Source organism: Canis lupus, chromosome 6, assembly GCF_011100685.1.
Source record: "Canis lupus familiaris isolate Mischka breed German Shepherd chromosome 6, alternate assembly UU_Cfam_GSD_1.0, whole genome shotgun sequence".
Lineage (NCBI taxonomy): Eukaryota > Metazoa > Chordata > Mammalia > Carnivora > Canidae > Canis > Canis lupus.
The window spans coordinates 17060694-17079676 of record NC_049227.1 but is presented as its reverse complement, the minus strand read 5'-3'; the positions used below and the strand labels follow the sequence as shown (position 1 = coordinate 17079676).

Genomic DNA, 18983 nt, shown 5'->3' with positions numbered 1-18983 from the left:
GTTGGGGGCACAGGTGGGAGATGAGCTGCCTGGGGGGCAGGAGCTCAGGGGGTGGGCAGGAAGCCTTTGTGCTGAGGCCTGCTCTCCTCAGGTTACTCCGCTGAGCTGGCCTTTTGGAAGGGAGTACAGAGCCTGATCCTGGGGGCCCCCCGCCATCAGCACACCGGGAAGGTCGTTATCTTCACTCAGGCATCCGAGCAATGGAGGCCGAAGGCTGAAGTCTCAGGGACCCAGGTTGGGTGTCGAGGAAGCCAGAGCAGAACATGAGGGTGGCAGCGTCTCTAAGGGCCCAGAGGAAGGAGATGAAGGGCCTTGGGGGCCCATCGAGGAAGGCCCTGGTGGCTGGGGGGAAGTGGGACCTGTCCCAGAGGGTGTACCTGTGGCAGGAGCAGGCAAGGTGACTTCAGGCTCTGCCCTGCAGATTGGCTCCTACTTTGGGGCCTCCCTCTGCACAGTGGATGTGGATAGAGATGGCAACACTGACCTCGTCCTCATCGGGGCTCCCCATTACTACAAGCCGACCCAGGGGGGCCAGGTGTCTGTGTGCCCCTTGCCCCAGGGGGTGAGTGTCTGATGAGTCTGGGCTGAGTGGGGCCTTGGGTGTGGGGTAGAGGGATGACCTCGGTTGGGACCTGACACTGGTTTTGTCCTGCAGAGGGCGAAGTGGCAGTGTGAGGTCATTCTCCGTGGGGAGCAGGGCCACCCCTGGGGCCGTTTTGGGGCGGCCCTGACAGTGCTGGGGGATGTGAATGGGGACAAGCTGACAGATGTGGCCATCGGAGCGCCAGGAGAGCAGGAGAACCGAGGTGCTGTCTACCTATTTCATGGAACCTCAGGACCGAGCATCAGCTCCTCCCACAGTCAGGTGAGGCCCAGTCACAGGTCCTGTTGTTACAACAACCTCTTCCTTGCTTCTCCCTGTGTTCTATGCTGCCACCTAGAAAATTCTCCTTTATCTCATCTGACTTCCTTTGCCCAATACTGACACCTTGGAGGCAGCAAGCAAACTCTGTGGAATTTTAGAAATGAACACATTGGTATGTTCTCTGCTCTTATGAGGACTTGATTTTTGAGTGAGATCTCAGGTCTTTTAACCTCCCAGTGGCTTTACAAGGTACATAGGCCCAGGCATTAGCATGCCTACTTTAGAAATGAAATCTGCAGCAAGGAGAAGAAGATCAGTGATTTGACTTGTCCAAGGCTTTATAGTGGATCATGAATGGTGATGAGGTAGGTTCCAATCTCCTGACTTCTAACCCAGTGCTTGGTCTCTTGTTCGCTCCCTGTTGCCAGTCTAGGTCTGGCTGCCTCAGTTCCCTGTCTACTCTCCTTTTCTCTTCCCTAAATGCTATATGACTATTCCCTTATACCATCAGCAATCCTGCCAAATGTCTGTCTAGTTGGGGAAGGTTCCCTGGAAAGGGAGACTTTCTTTTCTTCCCTTGGTAAAAGTTAAAGAAAGCCCCAATTAAAAAGTAAGCAAAGAATCTGAATAGACATTTCTCTAAAGATGATATACAAAGGACCAATATGCGTGTGAAAAGATGTTAACTATCATTAGTCATCAGTCATCAGCAAATCAAAACCACGAGACACCACTTCATACCCACTGGGATGGCTAGAATGAAAAAGACAGATAATAACAAGTGTTGGTGAGGATGTAGAAAATTTGGTACCCTCAGACTGTGACGGTGGGAATATAAAATACTGCGGCTACTTTGGAATACATCTGGCAGTTCCTCAAAAAGCTATATGCAGAGTTATTGTGTGACCCAAGAGAATTGAAAACCTATGTCCATATAAAACATTATACATGAATGTTAATAATAGCATTATTGATAATACCCCAAAGGTGGAAAGAATCCAAATGTCCATTAACTGATGAACAGATAAATTCTATCGTAAATAAATTCCCATACAATGGAATATTATTTGGCCATGAAAGGAATGAAGTACTAATATTTGCTATAACATGAATGAGCCTTGAAGACAAGACGTTATTCTAAGTAGAAGAAGCCAGAAACAAAAGGGCACATATGTGATCCTATGTATATGAATGTAAATAGGTAAATCCACACAGACAGAAAGTAGATAAGGGGTTGTTAGGTTGTGATGGTACAGGAAAATGAGGGACATGGGGGTGAGTGATGAGAGGTATGGGTTTTTTTGGGGGGTGATGAAAATGTTCTAAAATTGATTTGGTGATGGTGGCATAACTCTGAGAACATCCTAAAACTGTTGAGTTATATTCTTTATTTCTCTTTTCTTTCTCTCCCTCTTTCTTTCTTCCTTCCTTTCTTTCTTTCTTTCTTTCTTTCTTTCTTTCTTTCTTTCTTTCTTTCTTTCTTTCTTTCTTTCTTTCTTTCTTCTTTCTTTCTTCTTTCTTTCTTTCTGATTTTATTCATTCATTGATAAGACAGGGTGAGAGAGAAAGAGGCAGAGACATAGGCAGAGGGAGAAGCAGGTTCCCTGTGGGGGAGTCCCTGATGTGGGACTCCATTCCAGGACCCTGGTACCATGACCTGAGCCAAAGGCAGACGCTCAATCACCGAGTCACCCAGTCATTCCTGAGGTGTACACTTTAAAAGAATAAATTGTATGGTATGTGAACTGTATCTCAAAAATTTGTTAGAAAAAAAGTCAGGGGATTCCTGGGTGGCTCAGCAGTTTAACGCCTGCCTTTGGCCCAGGGCGCGATCCTGGAGACCTGGGATCGAGTCCCGCGTCGGGCTCCCGGCATGGAGCCTGCTTCTCTTTCTGCCTGTGTCTCTGCCTCTCTCTCTCTATGTCTATCATAAATAAATAAATAAATCTTAAAAAAAAAGAAAAAAGAAAAAAAATCAAAGGAGATCCCTACAGTACTGTTACTTCCCAGCTACATGATCTTCGTCATTACGCAGCATTCTGTGCTCAGTTTCCTTATCTGTAAAATGGTAATAGTAAGAGAACCAACCTCACTGGGCTGCTGCTGTGATGATTAAGTGAGTTAGTACATATAGAGTATATACCTAGTATAAATATACATCTGTGCCTGGCGTATAATAGGTGGTACACTATTATAATCAGCTATTGTTAGTATAGTTTGACAATTGAAGAAGTTCTAAAGAACTTGGAAGCTTAAGGAGAAAATTAAAGGCTTTGTTGACAATAATACCTGATGTCAAGAAACTGCATTCATTCTACACCAACTGATTTAACTTCCTCTTGCATATCTATGAACACCCTCAACTGAAAATACCACTTGAGTTATAACAGAAAGGGTTGACTCCAAGAGGAGGCCTTTCCAGATTTGCTGGTCCACCATGATTTTCTTCCTTTCTGCCATGATATATCCCATCACATTACTTGACTGGGAAGGACTTGCCTTTTCCCCACTGGGCCTACATACCAACCTGAGGATATGGTGGTAAGATCAGCTTTCCTGAGCATGAGGCCACTTGACCAGGTTTGGACTATCTCTACCTACCTCTTCCTTTCTAGACATCCTTAGTAGTTGGCAAATTTCTCTTTTATTTTATTGTTACTATGCTTAATGTCTGCCAGTCTCAGCAGCACCCAGGGATTTTAAAGGGCACATTCTCCAAGCAATTGGTCATTTTAAGAGCAATTGAAATAAAAGAGAAGGAGCTCACAGAGGAGGCAAGTTTCCAGAGCATAGAATTTTCTTACGGGTACAGCCATGCCTCATCCCAACTTTTTCCCTCCTTGTCCTCTAAAGAGATAGGATGGCCCTGAGGAGCAAAAGGGGTCTTGGGCATGGGGTCAGAGGATCTCATTTTAGGTCTGGAGTTGGCCTCTTAAAGGCGGTGTAGCCTTGAACACTGTCTGCAAAGTGGGAAGTGGGGCTGGATGAACTCTGAGTTCTCTTCTAGCCGTAATACTCATCATAATCAGTGACTAGTGACTTTTGCTGTTCACAGAACTATATGCATTAATTCATTTGCTACTCACAGCTAAACTCTAAGGCATTATCCCCATGTGAAGGATGAGGAAACTGATGCACAGTAAGATCGCATCCTGTCCCAAGGCCTCATAGTTCATGAGAGGAATCAGAACTGGACCTGAGTCTAAGTAGATGAATGAATGAATGAATGAATGAATGAGACATAGGTCACCAGGCCAATCTTTCAATCACAACTTCTTTATTGATGTCTTAGGGATCTTTCCTTTTCTCTGGTCATCTTTCCCTACCCCACTCCTCTTTATAGGTACTGCTGGTGACATCTTTTCACTGCTCACCTCTTCTTTCTGTCTCCCTCATTCCTACCTTCCTGTTCCTTTTTTTTTTTTTTTAAGATTTTATTTATTTATTCGTAGACTCAGAAAGAGAGGCAGAGACACAGGCAGAGGGAGAGGGAGAAGCAGGCTCCATGCAGGGAGCCCGACACGGAACTCGACCCCGGGTCTCCAGGATCACACCCCAGGCTGCAGGCGGCACCAAACCACTGCGCCACCGGGGCTGCCCCTTCCTGTTCCTTTTGTTGCTGATTTCCAACTTGTTTCCATCAACCTGACTTGCCTTTTCCTCTCTGTTCAGAGGATCTCAGGCTCCCAGCTCTCCCCCAGCCTCCAGTATTTTGGGCAGTCACTGAGTGGGGGTCAGGACCTTACCATGGATGGACTGGTGGACCTGGCTGTGGGCGCCCGGAGACAAGTGCTGCTGCTCAGGTGAGAAAAGTCCTCCTCAGACATTTCCAGATCATTCTAAGTCTGCCCAGGATTCCAGCCTCTTCATTCCTATCTCAGTTTGTCTTCCTGGGACCAAGGGCCTGCCCTCAGCTCAGTGTTCTGCCCATAGGACCAGACCTGTGCTCAGGGTGTGGATGAGCATACAATTCAAACCTACAGAGATAGCCAGGTCTATATCTGAGTGTCGGGAAAAGACTTCCTCTGTCAAGGCACTGGGTGATGCCAATGTCTGCCTTCATATTTATGAAAGTCCCAAGAATCGGCTGGGTGAGTCCTCTTCTTTTTGACCCAAGAAATCCTGACCTTTAGAGTCCCTCAGCTCAGGACACCTGTCTCTTGCCTTGACCCTTGTTCACCTGGGGAGTTTCTGGCTCTCTCAGCCCTCCTCATCCCCTCCTTTCCCCTACAGGTGACCTCCAAAGCTCTGTGACCTTTGACCTGACTCTTGACCCGGGCCGCCAGAGTCCCCGTGCCATCTTTGAGGAGACAAAGACCCGGAATCTGACTCGTGTGCAAGTCCTTGGCCTGAGACAGTACTGTGAGACTGTGAAGTTGCTCCTCCTGGTAAGGGGACCTCAGAATCTTGGGTATGGCAGAGATTCTGAGGCTGGCAGTGGCCTGGGCAGGGAAGGAACAGGGTGTGTTCTGACTCTCACTGTGGCTTAGCCCCAGCACAGGACCTGGGATGCAGGAAGTACATAACATTTGTTAGCTGATGAGTAAGTGAGTGGGCAAATGAATAAATGGATGGGCCCTCTACAACTGCTGAGGCTACACAGCTGGATTTTAGGAGAGTATTACTACTTCAGAAAACTATGGAATGATGTGCTGTGATTCTTTTAGGAGTTGCTTCTCTGAGACAGGCTCTGTCCTAGGCCCTGGGGATATGGCATGGGACAAAACAGTCATGCCAACAGGAAACTCTGAGAGAAGGCCAAAAACAATCAAGTTCTTAGATAATAGATGTCAGGTAATGATGAATGCTATGAAAAAAGATAGGGAGGAGAACAGAGAAAATGTTAGGAGACCTCTTGGATCAGGTCAACTTTGGGAAGATCCTGAATAGAACGAGTGAACCATGGGGGATGCTGTGGGGAAGGAGTTTAAGGCAGAAAGCAGGCAAAACAGAGGTTCTACACAGTAGAATTGCAGCAGTTGAGCACAGCTGGGTATCATTATTAACCCATTTTACAGATGAGGGAACAGGACACAGCTAGTGACTATAAAGATGCATTCCTTAGCCACTGCTGTCTTCAATGTCCATCCTCTAGGCCTGTGTGGAGGACACGGTCACCCCCATCACCTTGCGTCTCAACTTCTCCCTGGTGGGCAAGCCTATCCCTTCCTTTGGAAGCCTTCGGCCTATGTTGGCTGTGGATGCTCAGAGATACTTCACAGCCTCTGTAAGTCCTGGTATTGGAATCTTCCAGAAGGGAGTGGAGGATGTGGTCTCCAGATCTTGGGGAAAACCCTGCTTTGCCTTCCCTCTCAGCTCCCCTTTGAGAAGAATTGTGGAACTGACCATGTCTGCCAGGATGACCTTGGCATTTCCTTTAACTTCTCAGGGTGAGATACCATTCCCTTAGACCTGCCTGGGTTCCCCAGCTCCTCTTCTGGAACCTGGAACTCTTGTTCTGGCTCTCCTTAACATTTCTAGCCTGTGCTCAGAAACCCTATCCCCCATTTCTCTCCTACCTCTCCACTTTGTTTTATCCCCAGACTATTTCTAGCCCCAGTCCCAGAATCATCTCCTGTCCTCTCCCCTAACACCTAGATTGCAGACCCTGGTGGTGGGGAGTACCCTGGAGCTGAACATGAATGTGATGGTGTGGAATGATGGTGAGGACTCCTATGGAACCACAGTCACCTTCTTCTACCCACCAGGGCTGTCTTATCGACGTGTGGTAGAGAGCAAGGTATTTCTTTCTGGGGAAGAAAGTAGCTGATGGCTGGAGATCAGTCGAAACTCCTGTGCTGGGTTCAAAGCTCAGGCAGGTGCTGCCATTGCTTAGCAGCTTCTTGTAAGCCAGGAGGTCTGAGCTGATCATAGTTGGATGGATATGGTTGTGTTTCTGGGGCTTTCCTTGGCTCATATTGTGTTCAACTCTGGGTATTGCATTTTGGAGACACTGACTACCAGGAATGAGTTCCCATGAGGCTGCTAATGTGAAGAGAGAAGGGACTCTGCCTTAAATTTCTTTGTATCCCACATCATATCAATAATCCTCTTTTAAAGAAAGCATATCTTGACCTTCCAATATTTTAAACATTGTTCTGTAGAAGAAAGAGTTGAATTTATTGGTTAGATCGGGGCTTTGCATACTTTGGTAAGCAATCCCAAGTCTATATGCCTGATGCACAGCAAACCCAATCACTGAAGCATTGAATATGGAGCAAGGAAAGGGTTTATTGAAGAGACAGCCAAAACAGGAGACAGGAAAGCCAGCCTAAAATCTACCCCCTCTATGCTAAGCGAAATAAGTCAGTTAAAGAAAGACAAATACTGTTTGATTTCACTCATACATGGAATTTAAGAAACAAAACTGATGAACATAGGGGAAGGAAAGGAAAAATAAGGTAAGATGAAAACAGAGAGGGAGGCAAAACATAAGAGACTCTTAACTATAGGAAACAAACTGAGGGTTGCTGGTGGGGGATGGGTTAACTGGGTGATGGACATTAAGGAAGACATCTGATGTGGTTTATGTATACAATGGAATATTACTCAGCTATTAGAAATGACAAATACCCACCATTTGCTTCAACGTGGATGGAACTGGAGGGTATTATGCTGAGTGAAGTAAGTCAGTCGGAGAAGGACAAACATTATATGTTCTCATTCATTTGGGGAATATAAATAATAGTGAAAGGGAATATAAGGGAAGGGAGAAGAAATGTGCGGGAAATATCAGAAAGGGAGACAGAACGTAAAGACTGCTAACTCTGGGAAACGAACTAGGGGTGGTAGAAGGGGAGAAGGGCGGGGGGTGGGAGTGAATGGGTGACGGGCACTGGGGGTTATTCTGTATGTTAGTAAATTGAACACCAATAAAAAATAAATTAAAAAAAAAAAAGGAAGACATCTGATGGAAGGAGCGCTGGGTGTTATATGCAACTGATGAATCACTAAATTCTACCCCTGAAACTAATAATATATTATATGTTAACTGAGTTGAATTTAAGTTAAAAAAAACCCCACACATACACACAAATCTAATTTGTCTGATATAAGTATGGCTACTCCAGCTTTCTTTGATGTTCCTTAGCATGATAGATGGCTCTCCCAGCCCTCACTTTATTCTTCTTTTTTTAAAAAAAGATTTTATTTATTTATTTGAGAGAGCAGGAGAAGGAAAGAGCACAAGTAAGAGGACTGAAAGAGGGAGAGGGAAATGCAGGCTCCCCGCTGAGCAGGGAGCCCAGTGTGGGGCTTGATCCCAAGACCCTGGGATCATGACTTGAGCCAAAGGCAGACAATTAACCAACTAAGCCACCTAGGCGCCCCTCCATCCCTTAACTTTCAATCTTCAGGTGTCTTTAGGTCTGAAATGAGTCTCTCATAGGTAGCATGTAGAGGGATCTTGTTTTTTTTCTCCATTCTGATACACTATGTCTTTTGATTGGAATATTTAGTCTATTTATATTCAGAGTGATTATTGAAATAGACGAATTTAGTTCCAGTGTGTTACCCGTGGAATGGATGCTTCTGGTGATGTTCTCTGGTCCTTTCTAGTCTATGTTGCTTTTGGTCTTTTTTTCTCCACAAAATGGGTCCCCCCCTTAATATTTCTTGCAGAGCTTGTTAGTGGTCACAAACTTCTTTAGTTTTTGTCTGGGAAACTCTTTATTTCTCCTTCTATTCTGAATGACAGTCTTGCTGGATAAAGTATTCCTGCTGTAGATTTTTCCCATTCGACACATTGAATATATCCTGCCACTCTCTTCTGGCATGCCAACTTTCTATGGGCAGCTCTGTTGCCAACTTGACCTGTCTTCCCCTTGTAGGTTAAAGACTCCCCACCCCCCTTGCTGCTTTCCAGATTCTTTCCTTGTCTGTGTCTTGTGAAATTGACTATGATATGCCTTGGCAATGATTGACTTCTGTTGAATTTAATGGGAATTCTCTGTACTTCTTGTATTTTGATGTCTGTCCTTCCCCAGATAAGGGAGGTTTTCAGCTTACAATTTGAATAAACCTTCTGCCTCTTTTTCTCTCTCTTTATCTTCTGGAACTCCTATGATAGGAATATTATTACATTTTAATAGGTTGCTGAGTTCTCTAAGTCTGCCTTTGTGATCCACTACCTTTCTTTCCCTCTTTTTTTCAGCTTCATTATTTTTCATAATTTTATCTTCTATATCACTGATTCATTCCTCTGCTTCATCCATCCTAGTTTCTATGGCATCCATTTGAGTTTGTATCTCAGTTACAGCATTTTTTATTTCAGCCTGATTAAATTTAATTCTTTTATCTGTGCAGTAAGGGATTTTCTAGTGTCTCCTATGCTTTTTTTTTTTCAAGCCCAGTTAGTATTCTTATAATTGTTATTTTAAATTTTAGTTCAGACATCTTGTATCTGTATTGATTGAATCCCTTGCTGTCAGTTCTACTTCCTGTTCTTTCTTTTTGGGGTAAATTTCTCTGTCTTTTCATTTTTTTCAGAAAAGAAAAGGAAAGAATAGAAAAGAAAAAAACCAAAAAACAAAACCAGATTCTGGGTGTGTTTTGGTCTGCTTTTTAAAAGAAGCTAGATCCAGGGCAACCCCGGTGGCGCAGCGGGGCAGCCCCGGTGGCGCAATGGTTTAGCACTGCCAGTGGCCCAGGATGTGATCGAGTCCCACTCGATCCAGGATCTAGTCCCACGTCGGGCTCCCTGCATGGAGCCCGCTTCTCCCTCTGCCTGTGACTGCCTCTCTCTCTGTGTCTCTATGAATAAATAAATAAAAATCTTTAAAAAAAATAAAAGAAGCTAGATCCGAAAGAAAGGAAGAAAGAAAAAAATAAAATAAATTTAAAAAATTAAAGTGAAAATAATAATAGATAATAAAAAGGATTGAAAAAATAATAAAAAAATAAAAAGGAAGCTAGTTCCTATTTCACCTAGACCTGAAGTTTTTCAGCCCTTTATGATCAGTAAACTTTGTGTGAGTGAGTTGTTTGTGCTTGTTTTCTGGGGGGAGAGGCCGGTTGTGCTGATTCTCAAGTGGTCTTGCCCTAGTGGAAATGGGCTTCCGCCTCCCAGTGTGGGGCTTGCTGTAAGGGGCTCCAGATACCACTAGGTGGCACTATTTTTGCTCCCTGAAGGCTTTCAGGGCTGATGGGGGTGGGGGTTGCGGGTGGGGGTTGCGGGTGGGGGTTGCGGGTGGGGGTTGCGGGTGGGGGTGAAAATGGCTACGCCTTGCTTTCTAGCTCTAGTGCTCAGAATTTACGTTTCCCTCATCAGGAGTCCCTCACAGAAGAGCTGTCAGTCATTCCTCTGTGTCCCTGGCTTCCTTCAGATTCCTGCCTTCACCCTGCTTATGTCTAAGCTGTTTTATCTCAGGCATGTGACTGGGTTTCAGAACTCCAAATTTTAGGAATGCTTGCTGCATGGACCAGCATTAATCCTGTGGGGTCAGGTCTCACCAGGCTTTTGCCCTTTGCGGGGCCCTGTCAGGAAAGTGCACAATTTCCCTGTGGTTCAGAGTTTATGTCAAGGCAGAACAAGAGAGCCAGTGCCCAGGCTCCCTGTCCTTAGTTGGAGACTCCGCTTCTATGCCTGGGAACAGAGCAGCACATCCACGCCACCCATTCTTCTTGTAACCCAGGGGATCCTCAGACTTTGCTGTCCACTCCTGGCTCTCTGTCCTGCTTCCTCACCTGAGCATCTTTAAGTCAGGCAAAATCGTGGTGGTGGCGGACTTCTAAAATTTCAGATTTTGTGCTCTGTTGCTTATAATTCTTTGTGGTATTCATAAGAAGGGCTCTCTCTCCTCCCCCCAGTTATCTCCCCCAAATCAACTCTCTGAACCTCCTACTTCCAGAAGGTGGTGGCTTTTCTACTTGCAGACTTGCAGTTTTGTTTTCTCAGACCTTAGATTGATTTCTTGGGTGTTCAGAATGATTTGATAACTATCTAGTTGTGTTTGAAAGATGAGACAAGCTTACAATGTCCTTACTTCTCGGCTGTCTTAACTCAGCCTCTCCCCCATATTGATCATTTAAAAATTTTCTGGTGCTTCCAGATCAGTTTCAGTGTATTTCTGATGTGTCTAAAAAATTCAAGAAATTCTGAAGTCTTCTCATTCAGTTTTTGCTTAACTTCTTGACTTTTATTTAATCTTCTTTGCTTTGGGACCCCTTTTCTTAGTTCAACTAAAATATAATCCTGATAGTATTCAAGCTAATCTTAGTCTCCAGTGTTGACATTCTGGTTGGGATCCATAGTAGCAATGGCCATCATATCAACAGCTCTTAAGGAACTATTGGGTGTTTCAGGATGCAGTGGATTAGCTTCTCTAGCCTTTTCTGGCATCATGCAATATTCTTTGGAAGTGAGAAGAGTCTTTAAGAGATTTTGTGCATGTGTCCAAGTGGGGTTGTGGGAGGCAAGAGTAGAGAACAAATTTTCCATTCTCTTGGGATCATCTCTATAAGTAAGCATATTGTTTTTCCAAGTAAACAAATTTGAAGTAAAAAATAGAGAGTGGACTCAAATCATTCCTGCAGGTGGTCCTCCAGCATCTAAGCATCCAACTGGGACTTGCCTTAGCAGATATTGCCCTCCTCAGGAATGGGTGACTCCCTGACTAAATTGAATACCCTGTTGGGTATGAGAAGGGGAGATTGCTCCAACCTCTGGGCCCCCAAGGTAGGGGGGCCTGGTTCAGGGTCCCTTTGTGGCTCAAGTTATTCAGAATGGGGCTGCTGGGAACGGTAGCCACTCTGGCACCCCCTTGGGGCTTAATTCAGTAATCAATAGATCACCCTCTTTTTTCCAGTTAGCATCAGGCAAGAGGTTTTTAGTGTTACCGTGCTGTTGAAGTAAAATTTTACATCTTTTCTGAGCCAGCTTATTCAGATACAAAAGCATAAAAGACTAAACATAAAGTATTTCATCCCATTTCCTTCCCTTTTACAAAAATCTAATTGTAAGATGGTATTATAATTTATGAATCCATCAATTGGCCATTCTTCACCAGAGTCTAATGAATATTGTGGCCAAGCTGTGTTGTAAAAAGTAACTTTTTTTCATAGTTTCATAACTAAATATTACCCAATTTTGAAGAATAGAGCCCAAAGAGCTGCATGCAAGAATTAAATTGTCATTTCCCATTTTCTAACTAGAACATGACCAATTTTATGCAAAATTGGTCCCAAAAGCTGCAGCAACAAACATACCAAATGAAGCCCAGAATACTTCTGTGAGCATTAGTTCCTCCCCTAAAAGTTGGGGCTTCACTGACTGAACCAACTGGCTTTCTAGCCAGACTTTTTCCTATTTATTTATTTATTTATTTATTTATTTATTTATTTATTTATACAGATTTTATTTATTTATTCATGACAGACACACAGAGAGAGGCAGAGACATAAGCAGAGGGAGAAGCAGGCTCCCAGTGGGGAGCCTGATGCGGGACTCAGTCTCAGAACCCCGGGATCACAACCCAAGCTGGAGGCAGATGCTCAACCACTGAGCTATCCAGGCATCCCTCTAGACAAATTTTTCTTAATTAAGCAAGAAACAGAGGCTTAGAAGCCAAACCAAACCTCCCTATTTGGAGGCAAATGAATAGGAGGAAAGAAAGAAGCTCACATGCTATCACACACAAAATACGCACTAAAATATGTCTGTCCAAACCAAAGCTGTTTTCTTCCCACAAGAATTAAATTAAACATGGAAAGTCAGTGGTGCCAAATTGGGATGGTATCCCAGAGATGGTCTCTAGGACAAAAGAGCTTGGGCAGCTGCTTGGACTCATCACCAAACTCCTGTTACTGGGTGGAGAATGGAGCAAAGAGCTCCTTGCTAGCTTGCCAAATTTGTAACCAAATACAAGTCCATATCTCCAACATGCAGCCAGGCCAATCATTGAGACATTGAGTAAGGAAAGGGAGAATCAGGGATATTTAAAGGCAAATAAAGAAGGGGTCTGGTTATAGGGGAGAGGAGCTATACAACTTTAGGATCAGATAAAGGAAGTTAATAAATAGGGGAGGGTTGAAGTCATTTTATTACCTGCACTGTGAGAAGCTTCTACATAGGCTGCCATGTGATCTATGACCAGAAAATGACATCCTTAGCATGATATGAAGATAGAGTTTCAGGCCCTTCTACGTCAAAAGTTCATCTGTTGTGCATTTGCATGTGGCCAAAGAGACATTCAGTGGTCCTGATCAGTTTTGGACAGTTTCTTGATGAGGCCTCAAGACTCTGAAAAACCACTAAATCAACTATTTTATTATCATGATGTCAGGCAAGATTGTTATGTACAGAAACATGGTAGCAGGCTGCATTCAGAGAACAAGAAAATTTGGGTAAAATGTTGCAGTTGCACTTGTTATTCCTGTTAACCCTTCGGTTACTGTTTCTCCTATTTTCTATAAAGGACTAGATAGCAAATATTTCAGCATTGTGGGTCACATGGTACCTGTTACATCTACTCAACTCTGCTTTTGTAGAGTGAAAGCATCCACTGACATTATGCATATGAATGAGCATAGCTATCTTCCAATAAAAATTTATTTATAAAAATTGGTGGTGAGTTGTCATTTGGCAACCCCTATTTTAGAAGATAGAACTAGGACAACAGGGAGTCAAAGAGAAATAGATTGTTTAACAAAAATGTTATAATGAAATGTTAAACGTTAATAAAAATAGAAACGTTAATAAAAATAAAAATAGTTAATAATAAAAATAGAAAGTAGTTTCAACAAACTTCCCCAAAACTTTTTATCCAGATTGAACAATTATCAACATTTTACCACATTTATTTCATCTGAGTTTTTTCCCCTTTGCTTCAGCAGTATTTTAAAACAAACCCAGACATCATGTTTTTGTACTCCTCCTTATTTCACTCTAAAGCTCTAGACAGTGGGTACCTCTTACATTACCTAAATGTATCACATTCAATAAAATGAATGATTCCTTGGTATTTGGAACATAGTCTAATTTCCTCAGTTGTCTCAATTTTTTTTTTACATCGGGTTTATTTGAATCAACGTCCAAACTAGGTTTACATCTTCCATTTGGTTGGTTGATCTCCTTTGTCTTTCTTAGGCTAGGACTATTCCCAATGGGAGCATATTTTGACTTATGTATGAATTAATGCACTAGGAATGGCAAACTCTGACTGTGTGAGGGGTGAGCACCCTATCATTGAATATGCTACTAGATGTTGTCAACCAAAAGCGATGTGTGGACTTTCATTGGATATTCATTTTAAAAATAGCTTTAAAAATAAATAAAAATGAGCTGTAAAATAACATTATTGGAGAAAATCTGAAGAAGACTGAATATGACATGGATGTTAGTTGATATTGAGTTATTGTTAATTTTGTTGGATGTGTTAAGTCTTGTGGCTATGCTAAAAAAAATACCTTGTCCACAAAACTAAAAGGCAACCTATGGAATGGGAGAAGATATTTGCAAATGATTTATCAGATAAAGGGCTAGTATCCAAGATTTATAAAGAATTTATCAAACTCAACACCCAGAAAATAAATAATCCAGTTAAGAAATGGGCAGAATATATGAACAGACATTTTTTAAATAATAAATTTATTTTTTATTGGTGTTCAATTTGCCAACATACAGAACAACACCCAGTGCTCATCTCATAAGTGCCTGTTCAGTGCCGGGCACTGAGGGGGGCACTGAACAGACATTTCTCCAAAGAAGACATACAAATGACCAATAGACATATGAAAAAATTCTCAACATCACCTAGAGTCAGGGAAATACAAATCAGAACCACAATGAGATACCACCTCACACCAGTCAGAATGGCTAAAATGAACAACTCAGGAAACAACAGATGTTGGTGAGGATGTGGAAAAAGGGTAACTCTCTTATACTGATGGTGGGTGTGCAAATTGGTATAGCCACTGTGGAGAACAGTATGGAGGTTCCTCAAAAAATTAAAAATAGAATTACCCTACAACCCAGCAATTGCATCACTAGGTATTTATCCAAAGGATACAAACATAGTGATCTGAAGGGGCACCTGCACTCCAATGTTTATAGCAGCAATGTCCACAATAGCCAAAATATGGAAAGATCCCAGATGTCCAGCAACAGATGAATGGATAAAGAGTATGTGGTGTATATATACAATGGAATATTAGCCATCAAGAAGAATGAAATCTTGCCTCATGCAATGACATGAATGGAACTAGAGAGTATTATGTTAAGCAAAATAAGTCACAGAAAGACAAATACCATACGATCTCACTCATATATGTACTTTGAGAAACAAAACAGATGAACATACGGGAAGGAAGGAAAAATGAAATAAGATGACAACAGAGAGGGAGGCAAACCATAAGAGACTCTTAACTATAGGGAACAAACTGAGGGGAGGGGAAATGGGTAGAGGGATGAGGTAGTTGGATGATGCGTATTAAAGAGGTCACTTGACGTAATGAACACTGGGTTAGTTATATGCAACTGATGAATCGCTAAATTCTACTCCTGAAACTAATAATACAGTATATGTTAACTAAATTGGATTTAAATTTAAAAAATAAAGAAATGCAAAAAACAAAACCCTTATATTTTGGTGGCATACACTGAAGTATTTCTGGATAGAATGATATGATATTCAGAACATGCTTTAAATTTTTCAGAAAAAATAATGGCAAAGAGCTGAATAAAACAAGAGCCGAAAAATGTTGGTAATTATAATTGAGTGATGGGAACGTGCGGGATTGACTTACCTAGTCTCTCTCTCTACTTTTGAGTGTGTTTCAAATTTTCTATAATAAAAAGCTTTTAAAAAAAGAGTAATAAATAAAAAGGGGGTAAACTCTAATGAATCTGGCATTTCTATTAGGAAGAAGTTTGACCAGATAGTGTCTAAGGATTTTTTTTTTAAGTGCCTGAGGATTTTTTTAAAAAAACATTATTTTAAGGTAGATACCAGGAAACTGTCACTACTTTGTGGAGTCTTTTTGGAACATGAACAAATGCTCACCTGCCTTTTTTTCACCTGCCCTTGCCTAGAGCCAGCTACAGCCACACTCCCCACGCCTGACCTGTGATGGCGTCCCAGCCCAGGGCCAGGGTACTCAGAGCACCCGCTGCAGCATCAACCACCTCATCCTCCGTGAAGGTGCCCAGGTCAGCCTTGCTTCTGTCCACCCCCAGCTCCCCTGCCTTTGCCCTGTCTCACTCCTTGGTGACCTCCCTTATTCCTGCCTCTTCCTCAGATCACCTTCACAGTCACGTTTGACGTCTCTCCCAAGGCCATGCTGGGAGACCGGTTGCTTCTGACAGCTAATGTGAGCAGGTGAGCTGGGAGTATTTAGACCTCCCTGCCCCTAACCTCCTCCTCTGGGGTCCTTGCCAACTAGGCTCCTCCTCTTTCTCCAGTGAAAATAACACTCCCAGGACCAGCAAGAGCACCTTTCAGTTGGAGCTCGTGGTGAAGTATGCCATCTACACCGTGATCAGCAGGTACCATACCACAGTCTCTCTATCATTCTGATGGGGCTTGGAGAGGTTTTCAGTCCCTGCAGCAGTTGAACACCTGGGAAATTCAGGTTTTGTCACCACTCTTTCTATTGGTAGGTGATACTGCTAACACCTACTAATCAAGTATCAAGTGTTTATTGTGGGCTACCTATGATAATAATAATAATTGTGATACTATTATCATTACATCATACATTTAATAGAACTTATGGTTCTCAGAAGACTTTCTTAAAAGCACCAAGATTGTCCTGGGTTTCCTGAGAGATATGAGACATTTCCCTGTCTTGAAGTTTTTACAGCTTTGTTGGGGAGTGAGGTTATCCTGACCCAAGGCGGAATCCCAGTCTCATCAAGGACCTCTCCATAGTTTTGTACCCTGAGGTTATTATGAGTTTCTAAGAGAAGCTAGAAACTCCTTTTAGGGGAGGCCTCAGCTGAATGTTGAAGAGCCCATAGCATTGAACTTAGCCAGCAGTCATTCTCAAAGGAGCCCTTGACCTCCATTGTAAGGAACAGATCTACACCCTGTAGGACTTTTAGGAAAGCTACTCCTTCCTTTCCCAGTCCCCTTTGGGAGGTATAGGGAGAAATTACCTGCTTGCTGCGGAGGCTGAGTGTTAGGGAGAAGCTAGATAAAAGAAAAGACTTTAAAATGCTCCAGGAGGGTACCAGATGACGTGTTTAAAACTCAGGAGTCAGCAATTGCACTGCTGGGGATTTACCCCAAAGATACAGATGCAGTGAAATGGCAGGACACCTGCACCCCAATGTTTATAGCAGCAATGTCCACAATAGCCAAACTGTGGAAGGAGCCTCGGTGTCCATTGACAGATGAATGGATAAAGAAGCTGTGGTCTATATATGCAGTGGGATGTTACTCAGCCATTAGAAACGATGAATACCCACCATTTGCTTCTACATGGATGGAACTGGAGGGTATTATGCTGAGTGAAGTAAGTCAATTGGAGAAGGACAAACATTATATGGTCTCATTCATTGGGGAATATAAAAAATAGTGGAAGGGATTAAAGGGGAAAGGAGAGAAAATGAGTGGGAAATATCAGAGAGGGTGACAACACATGAGAGACTCCTAACTCTGGGGAACGAACAAGGGGTAGTGGAAGGAGAGGTGGGCGCGGGGATGGGGTGACTAGGTGATGGGCACTGAGGGGTGCACTTGACAGGATGAGCACTAGGTGTCTTATGCTATATGTTGGCAAATCGAACTCCAATAAAAAATATACAAAAAAAAAATAAAACTCAGGAGTCAAGTTATGTATTTGAGCAGCCACTTTCTTTCTGTAAATACCTTCCTAGTATTTGTTATGTTCTAAGCACAGTGCTGTGGTTGCTTTCTATAAATTCATTTGACATTCAACAAAGATTTATTGTGCCTCTATTATGTATAATCTAATCCAGATGTAACCATCTGCCCTTGTGCAATGTGAACACTCATGCTGTACAACAAGCCCAGGCTTAGTCTGGGTACATTCCCCTGTGCTAGTTCTGCCCTTGTGCCTCATTGGACATCCTCTTCCTGCCTGGTTTCACACTCTAAATCACACCTCCACACCAGGAACTCTCAGTAGCCCAGCCAGGTGCATGCTCTGAGCTTGCTTGCTAGAGTGTGCACTGAGGATCCCTGGGCAGGGGACACTACATCTAGGTTTATGTTGCTCTACAGTTCAGCTGTACTCTACTGAGTGGGTGAGAACATTCAGAGAGGCCTGCAAGATGAGGTTGGGACATTTGGGGGGGGGCCCTCACAGAGGACAGATGAGAATTCAGAGTAGAAGTGGTATAGAATTAGGACTGTGCAGGCAAAGGGCAGGTACTTAAGAAGTGGAGCAAGAAGGGACAGAGGTGAGACCACCCACCTGTGTGAAGGGCTAGGCTGCTCAGAATGCCTCAGGAGGAATTGTTACACTGAGATCCAGCCGACAATCTCCTGTTAGACCTTCCCTCACCTCTAAGCCCCATGCCCAGAAAAGCCAAGAAAATAGGAGAGGAGGGAGGGCCTGTGGGAGGCCAGACAGGGGTAGTGTCCAGTAGACATTTGGAGAGACTTGGGCATCTGCCAAGTCTTTCCAAAACTCTGCTGTGTCTTACATGCACATTTAGTATCCTCTGTGCCCATGAAAGTCTGAAAGGAAAACTAAAGCACAGAGAGGGATGGCCTGGCCCCTGTTCCCCAGTGAGTCAATGGCATAGCTCTGGGTCCATTTCACTGTAGTCCCTGTCCAGTCCTCTGGGAAGTTTCCTCTGTTGGGAGCTTCTGCAAGAAGCTTGCACCCAGCTTGAAGCCCAGCCTTGCTCCACATACTCTCCCATTATCCAGTATCAGCCATAGACTTCTTTGCAGGCCACCTCAAGGCTCCACTCACTACCTATTCTATCATGCTGCTAGCTAGAACCTCTTTAGGAGGCCCCCATGGAACTTCAGATACATCCGTGCCTCATTTTTCCTCAGCCACGAACAGTCCACTAAGTACCTCAACTTCTCAGCCTCAGACCAGGAGAAAAGCAGCCAGGCTCACCATAGATACCAGGTAAGTGATGCTGACTCAAGAAGAGGGGCTGTGGCAGGGGGCTGAGAGCCAGTGATTATGTAGGGAAATG

The 18983-nt window shown here is 43.4% G+C and overlaps 1 protein-coding gene across 1 annotated transcript in view; it reads left to right on the top strand.

Moving 5' to 3' along the window:
- Nucleotides 1-18983, top strand: part of ITGAX (integrin subunit alpha X) — a 28823-nt gene that overhangs the window by 6712 nt on the left and 3128 nt on the right. The window contains exons 12-24 of the mRNA XM_038539733.1: nt 92-234; nt 422-562; nt 656-865; nt 4538-4668; nt 4799-4956; nt 5099-5253; nt 5961-6092; nt 6182-6255; nt 6464-6605; nt 15894-16010; nt 16100-16179; nt 16263-16346; nt 18835-18913. Coding sequence (XP_038395661.1) covers nt 92-234; nt 422-562; nt 656-865; nt 4538-4668; nt 4799-4956; nt 5099-5253; nt 5961-6092; nt 6182-6255; nt 6464-6605; nt 15894-16010; nt 16100-16179; nt 16263-16346; nt 18835-18913 — 1646 coding nt within the window. The remainder of the gene's footprint in view (nt 1-91; nt 235-421; nt 563-655; nt 866-4537; nt 4669-4798; nt 4957-5098; nt 5254-5960; nt 6093-6181; nt 6256-6463; nt 6606-15893; nt 16011-16099; nt 16180-16262; nt 16347-18834; nt 18914-18983) is intronic.